Source organism: Mauremys reevesii, linkage group 4, assembly GCF_016161935.1.
Source record: "Mauremys reevesii isolate NIE-2019 linkage group 4, ASM1616193v1, whole genome shotgun sequence".
Classification (NCBI taxonomy): Eukaryota; Metazoa; Chordata; order Testudines; family Geoemydidae; genus Mauremys; species Mauremys reevesii.
The window spans coordinates 85,220,143-85,239,012 of record NC_052626.1 but is presented as its reverse complement, the minus strand read 5'-3'; the positions used below and the strand labels follow the sequence as shown (position 1 = coordinate 85,239,012).

The 18,870-nt window shown below is 46.4% G+C and overlaps 1 protein-coding gene and 1 long non-coding RNA gene across 2 annotated transcripts in view; one reads left to right on the top strand and one right to left on the bottom strand.

Moving 5' to 3' along the window:
* Nucleotides 1-16,037, bottom strand: part of PRMT3 (protein arginine methyltransferase 3) — a 100,683-nt gene extending 84,646 nt beyond the window's left edge. The window contains exons 1-6 of the mRNA XM_039536619.1: nucleotides 15,914-16,037; nucleotides 15,688-15,835; nucleotides 11,139-11,221; nucleotides 5,213-5,262; nucleotides 3,150-3,252; nucleotides 118-271 (exon numbers count right to left, since the gene is read on the bottom strand). Coding sequence (XP_039392553.1) covers nucleotides 118-271; nucleotides 3,150-3,252; nucleotides 5,213-5,262; nucleotides 11,139-11,221; nucleotides 15,688-15,835; nucleotides 15,914-15,938 — 563 coding nt within the window. The 5' untranslated portion in view covers nucleotides 15,939-16,037. The remainder of the gene's footprint in view (nucleotides 1-117; nucleotides 272-3,149; nucleotides 3,253-5,212; nucleotides 5,263-11,138; nucleotides 11,222-15,687; nucleotides 15,836-15,913) is intronic.
* A 66-nt stretch (nucleotides 16,038-16,103) lies between these two features.
* Nucleotides 16,104-18,635, top strand: LOC120402942. The gene is made up of 3 exons (XR_005597375.1): nucleotides 16,104-16,201; nucleotides 17,573-17,675; nucleotides 18,531-18,635. It is a non-coding gene; the product is annotated as an uncharacterized LOC120402942 (long non-coding RNA).
* The last annotated feature ends 235 nt before the right edge of the window (nucleotides 18,636-18,870 follow it).

The following is an 18,870-nucleotide window of genomic DNA, read 5'->3' as shown; positions in this document are numbered from 1 at the left end:
CTTGAATTCTGCAGCTTGAGTCACTACTGACTGCTAGCATTACCTGCACACATTTCTGTCTACCATCCAGAACACTGCCAAGTGTTTCAGAAAAAGCTTCAATCGAAAACATCTTACCTCATTTTCTGAAGATCTTCTTGTGCTCTGGCTAATGCTGTCTCTGCAAGCTTTGCTCTGTGTTCCATACATTTCAACTGTTCAAGGATCGCTATGTTATCACTTAATCCACTGGGGTCTGAGATGTTTGTAGAAGCATAAAGATCCTCTATGTCTAATGAAATAGAACAACAAATGTCATCAACCACTGTCAACTGACAGCATTACCTAATTACAGGTGTGTGTGTGGGTGTGTATTTTATATATATATATATATATATATATATATATATAAAAAAAAAGGGATAAATTAAGTGCCTGATGCTGCTACCTTCATTCACTAAATAGTACCTTATTCCACAAGTATCTTCATGGATAGGACTACTGGCAGAACAAGATAATACTTAACATAAATGAGCATGGAGGAGGTAGGCCCTTAACATCAGTACTTCCCCACACCCCCAAAAAAATCTACCTTTCAAATGTGTCTGAATACTAGTCTTCATGACTTAACAAATCAGACATTCCCTTTAGCTGAAGCCGATAAAGGTGGTACACCTTGCTTTACCAATTACCTTAGCCGAGAGCTAGAAGGGCTATTAACTCAAAAGACAAGTTGTTCTACAAGATGAAGGCTTTTATAACTAGCATGTTACAAAGAATATATTCACAGCCCTTCAAACTCATCCCTCAGGGCTGTTGTGGAGCTTAATAAAAATGTATGAGATGCTTTGAGATCATTAGGTAAGTAGAATTCATTATTATTAAAATAGTGCCTTGGCCTCAAAACATAGGTCCAACCTTGCACTCACTGAACACAGCAGACATCTCTCTGACTGGATGTCAACAGTGCAGAATTAGGCCCCACCACACTTGGGAGACGGGGTTATCATAATTGAGTCTCTTGCATGGTAGAGCACATTCATCCTCTGGCTTGTCTTTCTTGAACTAGCCAAGAGCACTGCAGAGAAAATGAGCTTGGATTTAGGGACCAAATACACCTTTGCTTTGATCTAACAGAGCTATGCTTTTCTGGGGGGATTGCACAAGGCTAACAAGAGCTGTGGCAACAGAAATTCTAGAACCACTGACACTGGAACACTTTTTACAGTACAGATACTGAAAGCCAGTGGTCCCCAAAATTTTTACTTCACACACCCCCTTTACCCCTATCCATGCCCTCTCTGCCCATAGCTGGGGCCAGGACCAGGCCATGGCTCCGGGAGGACAGGGGTGAGGAGGCTGAGGCTGGGACCACAGCTGGGGGTGGAGGCTGGGACCCCAGGGCGTGGTGCCAGGAACAGAGCCCCGGGCACCGGGCCAGCAGCAGACGGGACCCAGGCATAGGGCCAAGACCCAGGACCCCGCACAAAACCTGGGGGTCCAGCAGCACCCCCTGAATCCCTAGTTCCCATGCCTATGACTAGAACTGGTTAGAGTCATGGAGGATGGGGGAAATAATGCTTCCACACCACTCAGAACAGGAAACAAAATCAGTATCCCTACCCTAAAGGCAGTCATAGAATCACAGAATATGAGGGTTGGAAGGGACCTCAGGAGATCATCTAGTCCAACCCTCTGCTCAAAGCAGGACCAATCCCCAGACAGATTTTTGCCCCAGATCCCTAAATGGCCCCCTCAAGAATTGAACTCTCAACCCTGGGTTTAGCAGGCCAATGCTCAAACCACTGAGCTATCCCTCTCCCGCAGTCGCTAACATGAGCGTCAGGAGGAGGATGCAGCACAGAAAACTACTGAGAGGGAGGGAGAGGTGAGGGAGCAAGCGCAAGCATGGAACAAGTTAGAAACCATCAAAACATTTACAATGGAGGTACTCAGTAAACAACAAATAAAGCCACAGAACAGAACTGAAGTGGATGTCAAAGCCATGACAAGCCATTGGTAAAACAGTCATGAAGCACAGGACATTGCTCCTGAAGTCCTGGAGAGAGCCTTCTTATTTAGATTTTGTCAAGCAGCTTGGAAGTTACTTCAGTGGATCAACAGCAAAATCATAGCTTCTTCTAGATACAGTTTGGATGTTCTAAAAAATGAACTGGAGATATATAGAGAGAATAATGTCTAGTAACAGGAATAATTGGATTTAAAAATCATACCCCTGCTGGTAGGTCAATACTCATTTTACCCAATAGATAAAAGTGAGAGACACATTTACACCATGATTTTCTGAAGTGCTGAGCAACTCTAACTCCTAATAACGTCAAATGGAGCTGTGAGTACACCGCACTTCTGGAAATCTGGCCCTTGGCAACTTGCTCAAGTATCACATTGCAAGTCAGCAGTATATTCAGAAAAAATCCCAAACTATCAGTTGGTTAGGAACTGTGTGCTACTGTCTTGTGTGCTACCGCAATACAGAAAGTTCTAATTAGGACAGGGCTCCCCCTTGTGCTAGGGGGTGTACAAACATAGGAGGACATTGTCCCTGCCCTACAAAACTTACAATTTAAATGAAGGAAAGATGCACCAAGTGAGTGACAAAATAGTATTGGCAAAAGGGAGGAAGAATACAAGTAGCACAGATAAGTTGTGAGAGATAAACAAGTGATTTGTATAGGTCATCAGAACTCCAAGGTGGAAATACAACTCTATAACATATAACTTTGTTATATTATTGTATTTGTTGGGTACCTAATGAAAGACAACCAATAGAAAATGTGAAGTAGTTTTCAATGACACAGATTACTGCCTCTAATGTGTTTATTTGTATGTGTTGGGATTAATTTTAAGTACCCAAATGGAATATTCAAAGATGTTTTGCTGCAGCATAAGAATGGAAATTCCATAAACATTTAGAGTTAAGTGTGACACTCCCACCCCAATCTGTTCATACAACCTCTTATTTTTTCAATTGATTCAAAATATTCATAGATCACTTCACATGACCTTTTTGGATAGTCCATTGCCCTGGGAAATGTAAATCTAGCCCATTTACAACTACGGATATTGTCTCACGTGGGATGTACTAAACTAGGAAAGGGACGAATTCACTTAATTTTCTAGTAGGCTATACTCTGACTGAAAAGTCTTACCAAACTGAAGTAACAGATCATCTTCTAGCTCTGGTTTCAAGTACTCCTCTTCCTCCCAAGGCAGTGGGCTGCTGAGAGAATTCAAGTACTCTGCAGTTGGTTTCTAGACAGAAGTTAAATGAGCATGTGAAATAAGGATCTTCAAAATCATAGGACCTTAGTTTAAAAAATAAACTACAAGACATAATTATCTTAGGTTTCAGATTAGCAGCCGTGTTAGTCTGTATCCGCAAAAAGAACAGGAGTACTTGTGGCACCTTAGGCATGGTCTACACTAAGGGGGGGGGGGTCGAACTAGGGTACGCAAGTTCAGCTACGCGAATAGCGTAGCTGAACTCGAAGTACCCTAGTTCGACTGACTTACCCGTCCAGACATGGCGGGGTCGAACTCCGCGGCTCCAAGGTCGACTCCGCCACCGCCGTTCGCGGTGGTGGAGTTCCGGAGTCGACCGGTGCACGCGGGGAGTTCGAACTATTGCGTCTTGATTAGACGCGATAGTTCGAACTCCGAGAAGTCGAACTCACCACGTCGACCCGGCGGTGAGTATAGACCTACCCTTAGAGACTAACAAATTTATTTCAGCATAAGTTTTTGTGGTCTACAGCTCACTTCTTCGGATGTTAGTTTCACTTTTCTCCCATCATTAAAATCACCTGGGCTACGAGTGTCTAAACGACTTCTTAAAATAACCTTGTAGCAAAAGCTGAGAGAGAAGCATTACTTGGCAACATGATGTAGAGCAGAGGTTCTCAACCTTTTTCTTTCTGAGGCCCCCCCGCAACATGCTCCAGGCCCTACTTATTCCACAACAACTGTTTTTCTGCATATAAAAGCCCGGGCTGGCATTAAAGGGTAGCAAGCAGGGCAACTGGCCACGGCCCCATGCCACAGAGGGCCCCACAAAGCTAAATTGCTCAGGCTTCGGCTTCAGCCCTAGCCCCAAGTGGCAGGGCTTGGGGGCTTCAGCGCCACATGGCAGGGGCCTTCTGCCCTGAGCCACAGTGAGTCTAATACCGACCCTGCTTAAGGACCCCCTGAAACCTGCCCACAGCCCCCGGATCCCTGGTTGAGAATTGCTGAAGTAGAGACAGGTACGCCTGGATTCTAAATCTGGCTCTGACAACAACTGTGACTTGGAGCAGGTCACTCAGAGCCCAGTTTTTACAAGTGCTGAGCCTCACAGCTCTAAGTAGTTGTATATGTTCAGCACATCCTTAGGGGAAAATCAGGCTCGAAACATCCGTTTCTCCATTTGCAACATCGCAACAATTGCCTACTTCACAGGACTAATAGTAAGATGTAACTAACAAGTCCATACGACCTGAAGATGAAAGCATGCCCGGGCATTACAGGTCTCAAAAATGCTAAGTTGTGTAAAACTAAACTGAATCAGGAGAGTTACAACACGTTAATAAGTTGTAGTGTACACAGGGACATGAAGCAGCCCCTACTATACTACAGCTCTGAACCAGATATCCTGACATCAGTAAAACAGAGACAGGGCCTGAAACAATCAAATTAGAAGTGAGCAATACTTCCAGTACTGCCAATACTACTTAGGGTTCTCTCCTTTTGCACTTTCTACCCACCTTACGTAATCTAGTCTTAACTACCAGAGAGTGATTCTGTACAGACATGGATCCAGTGGCAAGGAAACCCCCTCCCTAAACTGAATAGAGCAGCAGCTGTTACTCCAGCTGGGGCCAGGCTGGTAGGTAAATTCCACTCATTTCATCAAACCCCAATATGCAGCACAACCACATGAAGACCAATTACTTGGACTTTATAGGAGACAGGAAATATTGCCCTGGAATGAATAAATTTTGTGTCTCAATTTTAAAATACTTTTAATTTATTTAAGGTGGATTTTACAAAATAAAAACTAAAAACCACTTAAGCTGCTCAGACAGCTGCATAAATTCATTTATAAATTTTAAATCAATTTCCACAATTACTTATTTCTAGAGACTTAACGTAGAATTATTCCATAAAAACAAACTCAAAATATTTGTTTTTCCCCATGCACAAAACAAAAAATTGAAGTAATAAACTGTCCACTTACCTTCCTTCTAACAAAGTTTATTAGCTTAATGTATCCATAAAACTCAAGCGCTGCAAAAGAAAAAAAGCTCATGTAACAATAAAATCACATATTTGACAATAGTGCAAATGTTAATTAGTTGTTCAATTGGCCAGTGTACCCAGGGGTGCACATTAATATTCAGTGCAGTGTCCCTATCTTAATTTGCCATCTACATTATTCTGATATTTTTCTTCAGGACTTAAGTGTCAGATCCTTTAATTCTGTCTTCAGTCTATATTTGCTACACACTAAAAACTGAACACATGTAAACATAGCTTATCTAAGAGGGAATTCTGTCACTTAAACAGCTTTCCACCTGGCTTGCTGAGAAAGGCAGCAACATCCACAGTAACATCGATAGTAAGACTCTTTGGCTAGAAACCTGAGTATAAATGCTGGTATTTTATCCCATGACAATTCTGATACACATTAGCAGCTTTCTAATTATTGAATAAACTCTTGTCAGCTAGGACTAATTTATGACAAACAATCCCTTAAACTGGCTATGTAGCACAACAACAAAAGTGGTTTAAACATATCCCATATTCGCTATGCAATGACAGCAACAGAACTATTCCATTAGGTTGCTATATTAATCCATCATTTACTCTAGCTCAAACCAGCCAGTGACCCATGCTGCAGAGAGAGACGGAAGGCCTCTCCTCCACCCCCGTCTGTCAATCTGACCTGGGAGGAAATTCCTTCCCTACCTCAAATACAGTCATCAGTTAAACCTTGAACCTGTGGGCAAAACCCAGCAGACAGATACCTGGGAAATAATTCTCTGTCATAACTCTGAGCCCTCCCCATCTCGTGTCCCATCTCTGGTGATTGAGATATTTGCTAATAACAGTCACAGATAGTCCAGATGGCCTACAATGGTATATGACCTATAAAATCCCTTCCACAAATTTATCAAGCTCAGTGTTAAAACAAGTTAGGTTTTTTGCCTCCACAACTCCCTTTGGAAGGCTGTTCCAGAACTTTATTCCTCTGATGGTTAGAAACCTTCATCTAATTTCAAACCTAAACTTACTGATGGACAGTTTATAGCCATTTGTTCTTGGGCTAACATTGGTCCTTAACTTAAATAACTCCTCTTGGTCCCTGTATTTATCGCTCTAATGCATTTAGAGAGAGCAATCATATCTCCCCTTAGCCTTCCTTTGGTTAGGCTAAACAAGCAAAGCTCCTTAAGTTTCCTTTCATAAGGTAGGTTGTCCATTCTTTTGTTCATCCTGGTAGCCCTTCTCTGCATCTGTTCCAGTTTAAATTTATCTTTCTTAAACAGGAGAGACCAGAATTACACACAGTATTCCAGATGAGGTCTCACCAGTGCCTTGTATAAGGCTACAAACACTGCCCTGTCTCTACTGTAAATACCTCGCCTGATGCATCCTAGGATTGCATTCGCCTTTTTTCATGGCTGCATCACATTGGCAGCTCATAGTCATCCTGTGATAGATGAATATACCCATGTCTTTCTCCTTCTCTGTCACTTTCAACTGATATATCCCCAGCTTATAGCAAAAATTCTTGTTGTTAGTCCCCAAATGCACCTTGTACACTGAACTATTAAATTTCATCCAATTTCTATTACTTCAGTTTTCAAGGTAATCCAGATCTTGTATGACAGTGGTCCCCAACCGGTCGAACACCATCAACTGGTCAATCCTAGAGGATCTCCAAGTCCATCGCGATCTCCAGCGGCGCAGTGGGGCTACCACTAATACAGGCTCCCTGCCTGCCCCGGCCCCACGCTACTCCCGGAAGCAGCCAACATACCCCATGGCACCGGGGGAGGGAGGGCAGGGGTCTCCTTCCACACGCTGCTCCTGCCAGCAAGCACCGCCTCCACAGCTCCCAGTGGCCGGGAACAGGGAGTTGTGGCCAATGGGAGCTGCAGGGGCAGTGCTTGCAGAGAGGCGCAACACGTAGAGCCATGTGCCACCTGCTGCCCCCCTCAGGGGCGGCAGGGGTGCGTTGGCCCCTTCTGGGAGCGGCGTGGGGCTGGGGTAGGCAGGGAGCCTGCCTTAGCCTCGCTGCACCGCTGACCAGGAGCCACAGGAGATAAGTGCTGGCCAGCAGGAGGCCACACCCCAACCCCCAGTCCTGAACCCCTTCCTGCATCCTGAATCCCAACCCTGATCCTCCTCCCAGAGCCAGCACCCCAACCCCTTGCCCCAGCCCTGATCCCCGTCCAAGAGCCAGTACCTCCTCCTGAACCCCAACACTCTTCCCAGCCCAGAGACCCCTCCTGCACCCAATCTCCCTCCCAGAGCTTGCATCCCCTTGCCCACTCCTGCACCCCAACCCCCTGCCCCAGGCTCAGCTCAGAGCCCCCTCCTACAGTGCGAACCTCTCAGCCCCAGCCCAGAGTCCACACCCCCTCCTGAACCCCAACTCCCCCTGCCCCATCCCGGTAAAAGCGAGTGAGGGTGGGAGAGAACAAGTGGGGGGGGGAGTGGGAGAGATGAAGTGATGGGGGGAGGGATAGCTCAGTGGTTTTAGCATTGGCCTGCTAAACCCAGGGTTGTGAGTTCAATCCTTGAGGGGGCCATTTAGGGATTGGTCCTGCTTTGAGCAGGGGGTTGGACTAGATGATCTCCTGAGGTCCCTTCCAACCCTAATAATCTATGATTCTATGGGGTGGGGCTTTGGAAAAGGGGCAGAGTCTCAGGGAAGGGGCGGGGTAGATCCTTGGTTGCCCTTAAATTCAAAAAATGATCTTGGGCGTAAAAAGGTTGGAGACCACTGTTATATGATATTCCAGTCCTCCTCCACATGGGAGTTATCTCCCAACTTTGTGACAACCACAAATTTTATTAGCACACCCCCACTTTTTGGGCCAAGTTCATTAATGAAAGTATAAAGTAAGACTGGCCCCAGGACCAATCTTTGAGGAACTCTACCAGTACCCTCTCTCAAGCCTGACAGTTCACCTTTCAGCATGACCCATTGTAGTCTCCCCTTTACCCAGTTCCTTACCCACCTTTTGATTCTCCTATTAATTCCTGAATTAAATCTTCTCCAATTTAATAATTATTTCCCATATGGAACTGTAGCAAATGCGTTACTGAAATCCAGATAGATTCGCTCTATTATATTTACTTTGTCTAGAAAATCAACCTCATCTTTCTTTGATAAGACAACTGGTTTGGCACAATCTACCCTTTGTAAAGGGTATGTTATATTTTACCCCAATTACCATTTAGTTCTGTGTCCTTAACTACTCTCTTTCAAAGTTTGTTCTAAGACCTTGAATAGAATTGAGATCAAATTAATGTGCCTGTAGTTTCCCCAATCACTCCCCCTGCCTCCCCTTCTTAAATATAGGTACTATATTTGCAATTCTGCAGTCATAGGGCACAATCTCCAAGTTCACAGATTCAATAAAAATCCTTGCTATTGGGGTTGCAATTTCATGTGGTAATTCCTTTATTATTGGATGGAGATTATCCAGGCTCCCTGATTTGGTTCCATTAAGCTGTTTGAGTTTGGCTTCCATCTCAGACGTGGTAATTTCTACTTCTATATCCTCATCCTCATTAGTCACCCTGCCACTGCCCCCCAAACTCCTGATTACTCTTCTTAAAAACTGAGGCAAAGTATTAGCATAGGTGTTGAGCCATACCTACATTACTTTAATCTCCATCCCATCCTCAGTGCTTAGTGGTGTTTTCTTTTTATTTATATGGTAAAAGAATCTTACAATTGGTTTTAATTTTCTTTGTAAGATCCAATTCTGCTTGGCTTTTGGCAGTTATCACTTCCTCCCCCTCCTCCCCTCACATTTCCTGACCTTCAAGAGGTAGTTTTCCTGGCTGATCCATCCCTTTTTCATTACTTGCAAGCTCTCTTAATAACCTCTTTGAGATCCTTGTCCATCCAGTTTCGTCTGCAACCCTTCCCTACATTCCCTCTCAACCCCCACTTTGCTTAGCATGCAGGCTTCTGAAAGTTTTAAGTCAAAGTTGCAAAAACTAATTCGAAGCCTCCTCCATATTCAAATCCTAATTTTTGTAAAGTATGTCCTTTTGAAATCAAGGGCCCTTAGTTGCAGACCTATTTTTTATTATCCTTCCATATATCTTAAACTGAATTAACTCATGATTACTTGAACCGAGGTTGTTCTCTACAATTCTTCTGTGAAATCTTTACTTACCAATATTAAATCTTGTTGGTTTACTGACTATTTGGTGTGTCAGCTATCACATCCAAGAATATCTGGGCCCTACCATTATTAGTAGCACGTGCCCTCCAATCTATAGCTGGGAAATTAAAATTCTCCCATCATCACACAATTCCCAAAGTATTTATGTCAATAAAATATTGAAGAGGTCTCTATCCACATGGAAACCAGTGTTACAGACCCCAAACTCTATCCCATGGAGCCTCTGTTACCTTTCTTCCCCAAAGTAATTTTGATCCCACAGAGTCCATTTTATCTATTCCATCACTTCTAATTTCTGTACGGTCTACCTCGTCATTATATACAATGCTACTCCACCACCTTTACGTCTATTACTGTCTTTCCTGAACAGCACATGCCTGTCAATACCTCCTGTGACAAAGTAGGAATGTTCTTAATGTTTTCTTTGAATACTGAGTGGGGAGTATTGACCTGGAAATGTTTCAGGGGACTTCTGCTGGGACTGTCTGCATTGGGGATGGGAGACTTTCCTTGAGGGAGGATACCTGAGCATGTAACATGAGAACCCAAGATGGTGGTTGGAGGCCAGGTGACACCTTTGCCCGGGAAACTGGACAAAGGCGGGGGGGAGGGGGGCGGGAGGAGGCTGAGTGAGACGGCTGGAAGGAGTTTCAGTTTGGAGCTGGCTGGGAAAACGGAGGGGAGCCCAGATGGGGCTCTGGTCTCCCTGCCCCCTACCCCAAGATGGACCTAACGGAGGGGGCCCTGTTGTCTGTACCTGCAAGACCTGTCTTGGACTGTGTTCCTGTCATCTAAATAAACCTTCTGTTTTACTGGCTGGCTGAGAGTCATGGTGAATCGCAGGAAGCTGGGAGTGCAGGGCCATGTCTCCCACAAACTCCGTGACACCTCCTATCTAGGTTCTTATTACCATGTCCATCACTGTAATATCTTAGTATCTGAATGCCTATAATTCCATCAGTTCCACCCCCTCACCCCCATCTGCGTCACATCAACCTCACTAGGAGCTCCCATATCTACCACCCTGCTTTAACTTCTGCCTATTCTCTTCACATCCAATCCACATCCTCCTCTCTCCCTAGTAAATAATTTCCGAGATTTATCCTACACCACTTGCAGAACCATGACAGGGGCCCTGGTTACAGCATGACTGCCCTGACACCACAAAGCAGTTCTATTCTGCAGTGTAAATAGGTCTTATTTAAAATGAGCTAAACCCCAATGTGTCAAAAGGATAACAGCCTTTTAATATGGGTCCCTCGGCAACAGCAAAATTATAAATGTAGATGGGACTGCACCCGGTGAAAAACAGTTGAGGCATTTTCAGATCTTAGAATGCTCTAGTACAAACATGGCTGTTCAGTGTAGCAGGTATGAAAAAGCAGAAAGAGCTAAGAAGGGAAGATGGCTCTTGGGCAGATGCACTCAGCTATGTTAGCAGTAACTGTCAGACGCTGTTCACACTTAAGCTCTGTCTAAACTGTAGAGAACTGGTTTACTGATAGAAATAAAGGACAAAAAGTGCCCAACACGGAAATGTTGTGTAGGAATTTTATTAGGCTTAGTAGGGCATACATGGCCCAGACAGAAATATGTTTTGTTTGCCGAGTCTTCAGAAGGAGGGTTTTTTTTCCTTTTTAAATTATTTTCCTTTCTTGGTGCACAAAAAAATTATTTAAATAAAATGCCATTTCATGGCAAAGAGTTAAAAATTATCACAGAAGTACTTACCATGCTTATGGATCATGTTACTAATATTAAATTGATGCACCGATTTACAGTGGGAAAATGCATCTTCAGCAGAACTGAACAGCCTGCAGGTAAAAAGAGAGGTATGAATATGCATTGAGTCAATAGCAGTATAACACTAATTTAAATTTAGATTTTTTAGAGAGAGAGATGTGACATACATGCAAGAGTCTAACCTATCCCATACTGCTGTTATAAGTCATTTAAACAAACTTTTGCATTTTAGTAGAGGAAGTATTGAGTGGTGCCTAAATATTTCTTACCTACCACAACAAAGTTGCGTAGCCTACTGGTTTTTCGTGGAGTGCTTTGAGATAACGTGATAGACAAACACCAAAATTTTTGTTTTAAAATTTCCCACAGGATTCATTTTATTGACAAAAAATGTCAGGCTATGATTTTAATGTGCTAACTGGCCTAGGGGTCAGCTGAGAACTGCTTAACTCACACCCGGAGGCCAGCCCAACTCACTTGTGTGTTAGTATAGTTGAAAACAGATGTTAACATGTTTAGCGTTTAAACTTCATGAAAAACTGGTGGGATGTTGCGTGAATTGTTTGCACTTATCTGTACCCTGTTATAATATAATGCCAAACATTTGCATTGTAACGAAGTAACCCATCAAGAGAGAAAGAAGCCAGTGTAACCTAAATGAAGAACTTTAACAGGAAAGTGCTAATTCCTGAACACTGAAAGCAAATGGTCATTGTGTGCGAGATCAAAGACTTTGTTAAGTGCATTCCTTCCCCCAGCCCCTCCACAAAGAAGGGAACAGCATGGCTTGCTGTCAGCTTAATTTCTGTGAGAGGAAGCTATAAATATGGACACAAGGAAGAATTCTTCATCTCTGGACTGTTGGGATTCTAACAGGGCAGAGTAACCAAATGAGAAGATGGACATCCCCAGAGTTATAGCCCTAAAAGACTTCTGAGAAACTGGCAGATTACTACATCTCTGCTATCTTTTGAAACCACAGATAATTTACCTGTACATATATTTTTACCCACTTTAACCTCTCAATAACTCTCATTCCTTTTTCTCAGATGATAAACCTTTACTTAGGTCTATACTAGACTTATAAATCTACACCCCTGAGCAACATAGATCAGTATAACTAACTCCTAGTGTAGACAGCGCTATGTCAGCAGAAGAACTTCTCCCACTCACATAGTTAATCCACTTCCCTTAGAGACAGTAGCTAAGGACTTGGCTACACTTGCGAGTTACAGCGCAATAAAGAAGCCCCAGGTGCACTAGCTCACTACCCATCCACACTGGCAAGGAACGTAGAGCTGACTCCTCGGCTACAGGTCTGCTGGTACTCCACCTTGGCGAGAGGAATAATGTTTACTGCGCCTTGGCTACAACACCCAGGCATCAGTGTGAACAAGGTGTTGCATTACTGTGCTGTGATCAGCCTCCGGAAACATCCCGTAATCCCCCCCTTAAGTCAAGTGGCCACTCTTGTCATTGTTTTGAACTCCTGTAGGAATGCAGAAATGCCCTTTAAAAGCTCTGTTTCTGACAGCCGGCATGCAAGCTGCTACTATGGAATGCTGTGTGAGAGACAGAGGCGGGAGGGAGGGGGGAGGTCTGCTGCTGTGCGAACTTACAAGACAGCAGGCTGACATGTTCTCAGCCTCCCAAAAACCCACACTCTCTACCCCCCCACATAAACACAACATACTCCCTGTCACACTCCACCCCACCTCTCTCATTTTAAAAGCACGTTGCAGTCACTTGCATGCTGGGACAGCTGCCCATAGTACACCACTCCCAATGCCGCTGCAAGTGCCAGAAACGTGGCCACGCCACTGCGCTTGAAGCTGTCAGTGTGGACAGATTGCAGTGCTTTCCCTACCACGCTCTATGAAGGCACTCAACATCTGCAAGTGTAGCCATGCCCTAAGCCTATTGGATGAGCTCTCTCCCATCAACTTAAGAGGGTCAGTGTTAAATCGCTGCAGCTGCGCTGATACAGCATTTTAAGTGTAGATGTGCCCTTAGCCAATTCTATAATAAACTTCCAGGGTAGTCTTTGGATTTGCGTCCTAGATCTCACACCATCTGACTGAGTGACTGGTCTCTTGGGATTGGGTGTAACATGAAATATTTTGTGATTTTTGATGTAAATCACCATTTATAGCACAGTCCAGCTTGCCTTGGTGGCAAGATAAACAGGAGCATCTAAAAGGACTGTCTGACTCCATTATATGACCAGAATCACAGAACTGGAAGGGACCTTTAGAGGTCATCTAGTCCAGTCCCCTGCACTCAAGGCAGGACTAAGTATTATCATTCTAGACCATCCCTGACAGGTGTTTGTCCAACCTGCTCTTAAAAATCCTCAATGATATAGATTCTACAATCTCCCTAGGTAATTTATGCCAGTGATTAACCACTCTGACAGTTAGGAAGTTTTTCCTAATGTCCACCCTAACCCGCCCCTGCTGCAATTTAAGCCCATTGCTTCTTGTTCTATCCTCAGAGGTTAATAAGAACAATTTTTCTCCCTCCTCCTTGTAACAACCTTTTATGTACTTGAAACTGTTCTCATGCCCCCTTCTTAGTCTTCTCTTTTCCACACTAAACAAACCCAATTTTTTCAATCTTCCCTCAGAGGTCATGTTGTCTAGACCTTTAATCATTTTTCTCCAATTTGTCCACATCTTTCCTGAAATGCGGTGCTCAGAACTGGACACAATAATCCAGTTAAGGCCTAATCAGCGCAGAGTAGAGCGGAAGAATTACTTCTCACATCTTGCTTACAATACTCCTGCTAATACGTCCCAGAATTATGTTTGCTTTTTTTTGTGTGTGTGCGTGCAAGTGTTACACTGTTAACTCATATTTCGCTTATGATCCACTATGACCCCCAGATCCCTTTCCACTGCCTTCCTAGGCAGTCATTTCCCACTGTGTATGTGTGCAACTGATTGTTCCTTCCTAAGTGGTGTACTTGGCATTTGTCCTTATTGAATTTCATCCTATTTACTTCAGACTATTTCTCCAGTTTGTCCAGATCATTTTGAATTTTAAACCTATCCTCCACAGCACCTGCAACCTCTCCCATCTTGGTATCATCCACAAACTTTATAACTGTACTCTCTATGCCTATTATCTAAATCATTGATGAAGCTGTGAACAGAACCAGACCCAGAACGAATCCCTGCGGGACCCCACTCGTTATGCTCTTCCAGCATGACTGTGAACCAGTGATAACTACTCTCTGGGAACGATCTTCCAACCAGTTATGCACCCACCTTATAGTAGGTCCATCTAGGTTGCATTTCCTTAGTTTGTTTATGAGGAGGTCATGCGAGACAGTATCAAAAGCCTTACTAAAAAGTCAAGATATATCATATCTACCGCTTCCCTCCCTATCCACAAGGTTTGTTACCCTGTCAAAGAAAGCTATCAGGTTGGTTTGACATGATTTGTTTTTGACAAATCAATGTTGACTATACTTATCACCTCATTATCTTCTAGGTGTTTGCAAACTGATTTCTTAATTATTTGCTCTATTATCTTTCCAGGTACAGAAGTTAAGCTGACTGGTCAGTAATTTCCCAGGTTGTAGTATAGACTATTGTAGTTGGAGTTTACATCTGGTACTGGGTTAATGAAATCTAATTGTGGAACATTCCTCCAGTTTGGAGTATCTGCCCTGCTTTTGAGTCTGCCTTGAAGCAGGCAATCATAAGACACTCCAGACAACACAACACCCGTGTCATATGAGAATAAAAGCCTCTATTTGCTGAGGAAGAGAGTAAAGAGAAAGATAGCCCTTTGTTTTCCTCCCAGAAACACAATCTTAAAAAAAAAAAACACACAATTTCCCCCTACTTTAACCTTGGCCCTGTGGACTCCGTACCTTTCTGGCAAAAGAACTGCAAAATTCAAACTACTGATCTATTTATTTTCTCAACCTGTGCCCATCACTATTCCCACCTACAAACTAAAGTTAGTATTAATATTACAATAGCAACTAAAAGTACCAGCTGAGATCAGAGACCTATTGTGCGAGGCACTGTAGAAACCTACAGCATCAGATCGTAAACTTTGGAATAGGAATTAAGCAGACAAGTCACAGCGAATGGGAACAGAAACAGGAGCACAGAAAGGGAGCACGAGTTACCCACAACCACTCAGCAAATCAGCAGCAGAGCTGGGCTCGACTGACAGGAAAACACACAGGAATAACGTGCTTTAGGATATTTGCTTCGAGAAAACCGTACCGCAAACACAAACCGCTCGTCTGAAGGCAGCTGGGTTCGGAGCAGGCGCTGCAAGCCCCAGCTGCCAGGTTGGCTCTAGGAGGCAAGCGGGTGCGAGAAGGGGGAAGGAAGAGCATCACCCCAAGGAGCAACGGACAACTGGGGAGCGACTACGGCACGCCACCCGCGGGGCCTCTCCCAGCCAGCCACCGGTGCCCGGTCTGCCCGCAAGGGCCCCTCCGCCCCCACCACCAAGCCAGAGGCAGCCACGAGGAGCCGAGGTAGCCGCTCCCTCCCCGGCTGCGCGCACGAACCGGTCACAGAAGAGGCAGGGGGTCTGCAGCTCCGCGAGGTCCTCCTCGTCCTCCCAGGCCTCCTCGCCGCCGCCGCTGCTGCTGTCAGACAGCTCCGGCATCTCCGCCTCCTCCGCCGCCACCAGCGCCGCCCGGCCGGGCCCCGGAGCTGCGGGCACAAGGGAGAGGGATGAGCGACCCGCGCGCTGCCCCGGGGGCGGGGGACCGGGGCTGTCCGGGTACCCACCTGCGGGGGCTGCCCTGGAACACATACAGACACCACGGAGCGCGCCCCGCACCGGCAGCTCGCCCACGTGCGTGCGAGGAGCACAGCGGACGCCCCGCCCACTTCCGGGTTATCGCTACAGCCGTCGCCAATAGGGTTCGGAGAGAACGTGCGCGGAGGGGCGGGGCCGAGGTTACGCCGCCAGAAGGGGAATGGGCCGAGAGGGGCTCCAAGGGCTTGCGAGGAGGGAGCCACTGCTCGGCTGAGCGGCCCCTGCTGCCCGGCGGGGGAATAGCCCCCGGACAGCAGGTGGGTAAACACGCCATGGCCAGTGTGAGGGGCGGGGCGCTGGCCCAGGGAGGATCCCGGGCTCGTCCCGTGCGGGTGGGCGGCGGCTCCGCATCCCGCCGGCTGCCCTGGTTCGCGGGCGGAGCGCGGCACCCGCTGCCGGAGGCGGCAATGGGATACGGGCGGGAGGGAGCGGACAGGACGGCCCGGCCCGGCCCGGCCCCTCACCCTGGTATCAGAGCGCCTCGCGTGCCGCCCGGGGGCATTGAACCTCCGCGCGGGGCCGGGCCGCGCCTCGCTCCTCTGGGCAGAGATACTGACCCCCCCCCCCCCCCAGGTTTTAGGGCGACCCAGTTGAAGAAAATTGTTGATGCCTGCGACCGAGGGGTTTGGGGCTCAGGGTGGGGGCAGAGGGTTGGGGTGCAGGGGTGGGGCTGGGGGCAGAGGGGTTCAGGGCGTGGGAGGGGGTCTGGGCTGGGGATGGACGGTTTGGGGTGTAGGAGGGGGCTCTGGGTTTGGGGGTGTTCAGGGTTGGGGTGTGGGAGGGACTGAGGGCTCTGGATTGGGGGTGCAGGCTCTGGGGGGGGCTAGGGATGAGGGGTTTGGGGTGCAGGAAGGGGCTCCAGGTTGAGGGGGGACTGGGTGCAGGAGGGGGCTCTGGGTTTGCAGGGGGTTCAGGGCTGGGGCAGGGGGTTGGGGCACAGGCTTACCCCCGATGGCTTCTGGTCAGCAGTGCGGCAGGCATACATAGGCAGGCTTCCTGCCTATCCTGGCACCATGGACTGTGCTGTAGCCCAGAACCAGCTCCTAGGTGAGGCACGTAAGTGTAGGGTGACCAGATAGCAAGTGTAAAAAATCGAGACGGGGGTGGGGGTAGTAGGTGCCTATATAAGAAAAATCCCCCAAAATCAGGAATGTCCCTATAAAATGGGACATCTGGTCACCCTATGCAAGCGGCTCCACATGGCTCTCACCCGCAGGCACCGCCCCCTCCCCCCCAGCTCCCATTGACCGCCGGTGCTTAGGGCCGGGGAAGCACCTCCCTGCATAGGATCCGAACCTGCTGCTGGCCGCTTCCGGGGCGCAGTGTCGAACAGGTAGGCACTAGCCTGCCTTAGCCGGGCAGCATCGCCAACAGGACTATTAATGGCCCGGTTGGCAGTGCTGACCAGAGCCACCATGACCCAATGCCTTACAGTCCGTGTCCCAGTACTGGGTTGCAACCCGCAGGTTGAAAACCACTGGCCTAGGCAATGGTCATGATGCTGCAGAAGAGGATCTGGAGGGGTCTCGGGGATTACTGCCTGCCTATGAGTCAGCAGCAATGTGATGCAGCTGTGAGGAAAGCTAATATTCTCAGGATGTTATTAGTATCACACTGCTTCATTTTAGGAGGGCCACCGCAGGAGTTCTGTCCATTTCGGGGCACAAAACTTTAGGAAAATTGTCAACAAATTGGAGGGAGCCTGGAGGAGAGCAACAAAAGTGATAAAAGGTTAGAAAACCTGACCTAGAAGGAAAAATTTAAAAAATCTGGGCATGTTTAGTCTTGACAAAATAAACTTGAGCGGGGGACTTTATAACAGTCTTCAAATAAGTTATGAGCTGTTCTCAAGGGTACGTCTTCCCTGCAAACCTGCAGGACTGCATCTCAGTGCCTGGGACACTTGACTCATGCTTGCGCGGCTAGAGCTACAGAGCCATAAATAATAGTGTAGATGTTCTGACCCTCCCCCCTCACCAGCTTTCAGAGCCCAGGCTCCAGCAGTTTTTAGTCCTGAAGCCCAAACCTGAGCCTGAGTCAATTACCCACGCTCTGAGATAGGGCATTGAGAGGGGTTTTTTGTGTGGTTTTTTTTTTTTTTGCAGTATAGCCACACGCAAAGATGATTGTTCTCCTTGTCCATTGACGATAGGACAAGATGTAATGGGCTTAACCTGCAGCAAGGGAGATTTAGGTCAGATATTAGGAAAAGCTTGCCAATTATAAGGGTAGTTAAACTCTGGAATAGGCTTCCAAGGGAGGTTGTGGAACCTCTGTCATTGGACAAACATCTAACAAGGAAGGTCTAGGTTTACTTGGTCCTGTTTCAGCACATGGGGCTGGGCTGGATGTCTTTTCAAAGTCCCTTCCAGGCCTATACTTCTCTGATTCTATGATAAATGACTTGCCCAGGGTCATACAGCAGAAGTATGTGGCAGAGCAGGGAATTGAATCTGGCTCTCCTGAATCCCAAACTAGTGCCATAACCCTTCTCATGCTTCCTAAAAATGTGGGAGATTTAACACTGTGTGTGCAATATGCCCTGGACAACAGACACATTCAGGCTTGTTTTTTTTTGTTCTTCAGTCTTTTTATTAACAGACCATGGAACCTATAACAACTCAATGCCCAATTCACAAATATGGAGGCATCATAGCAATATACTCCTCTACTCCAGACACAATTATCTGGCCTACCCATCTGCATGTAAAATTATAGTTGTTGCTCTACATTTACATCAGCCATCTGAAGAAGAAAGAAGGTCAACTTTTTATGATGATGCAGGGACAGCCCTCTGCTTCCCACCTGCATCCTGTTGTGTATATGTAACCCACATTATCCCAGTATATTCCCCTTTCCCTCCTTTGAAAAATGGGGTGGTGAAGAACCCCTGGAGATGTATGATGGTTCTTGGGCCTCCCAGGAC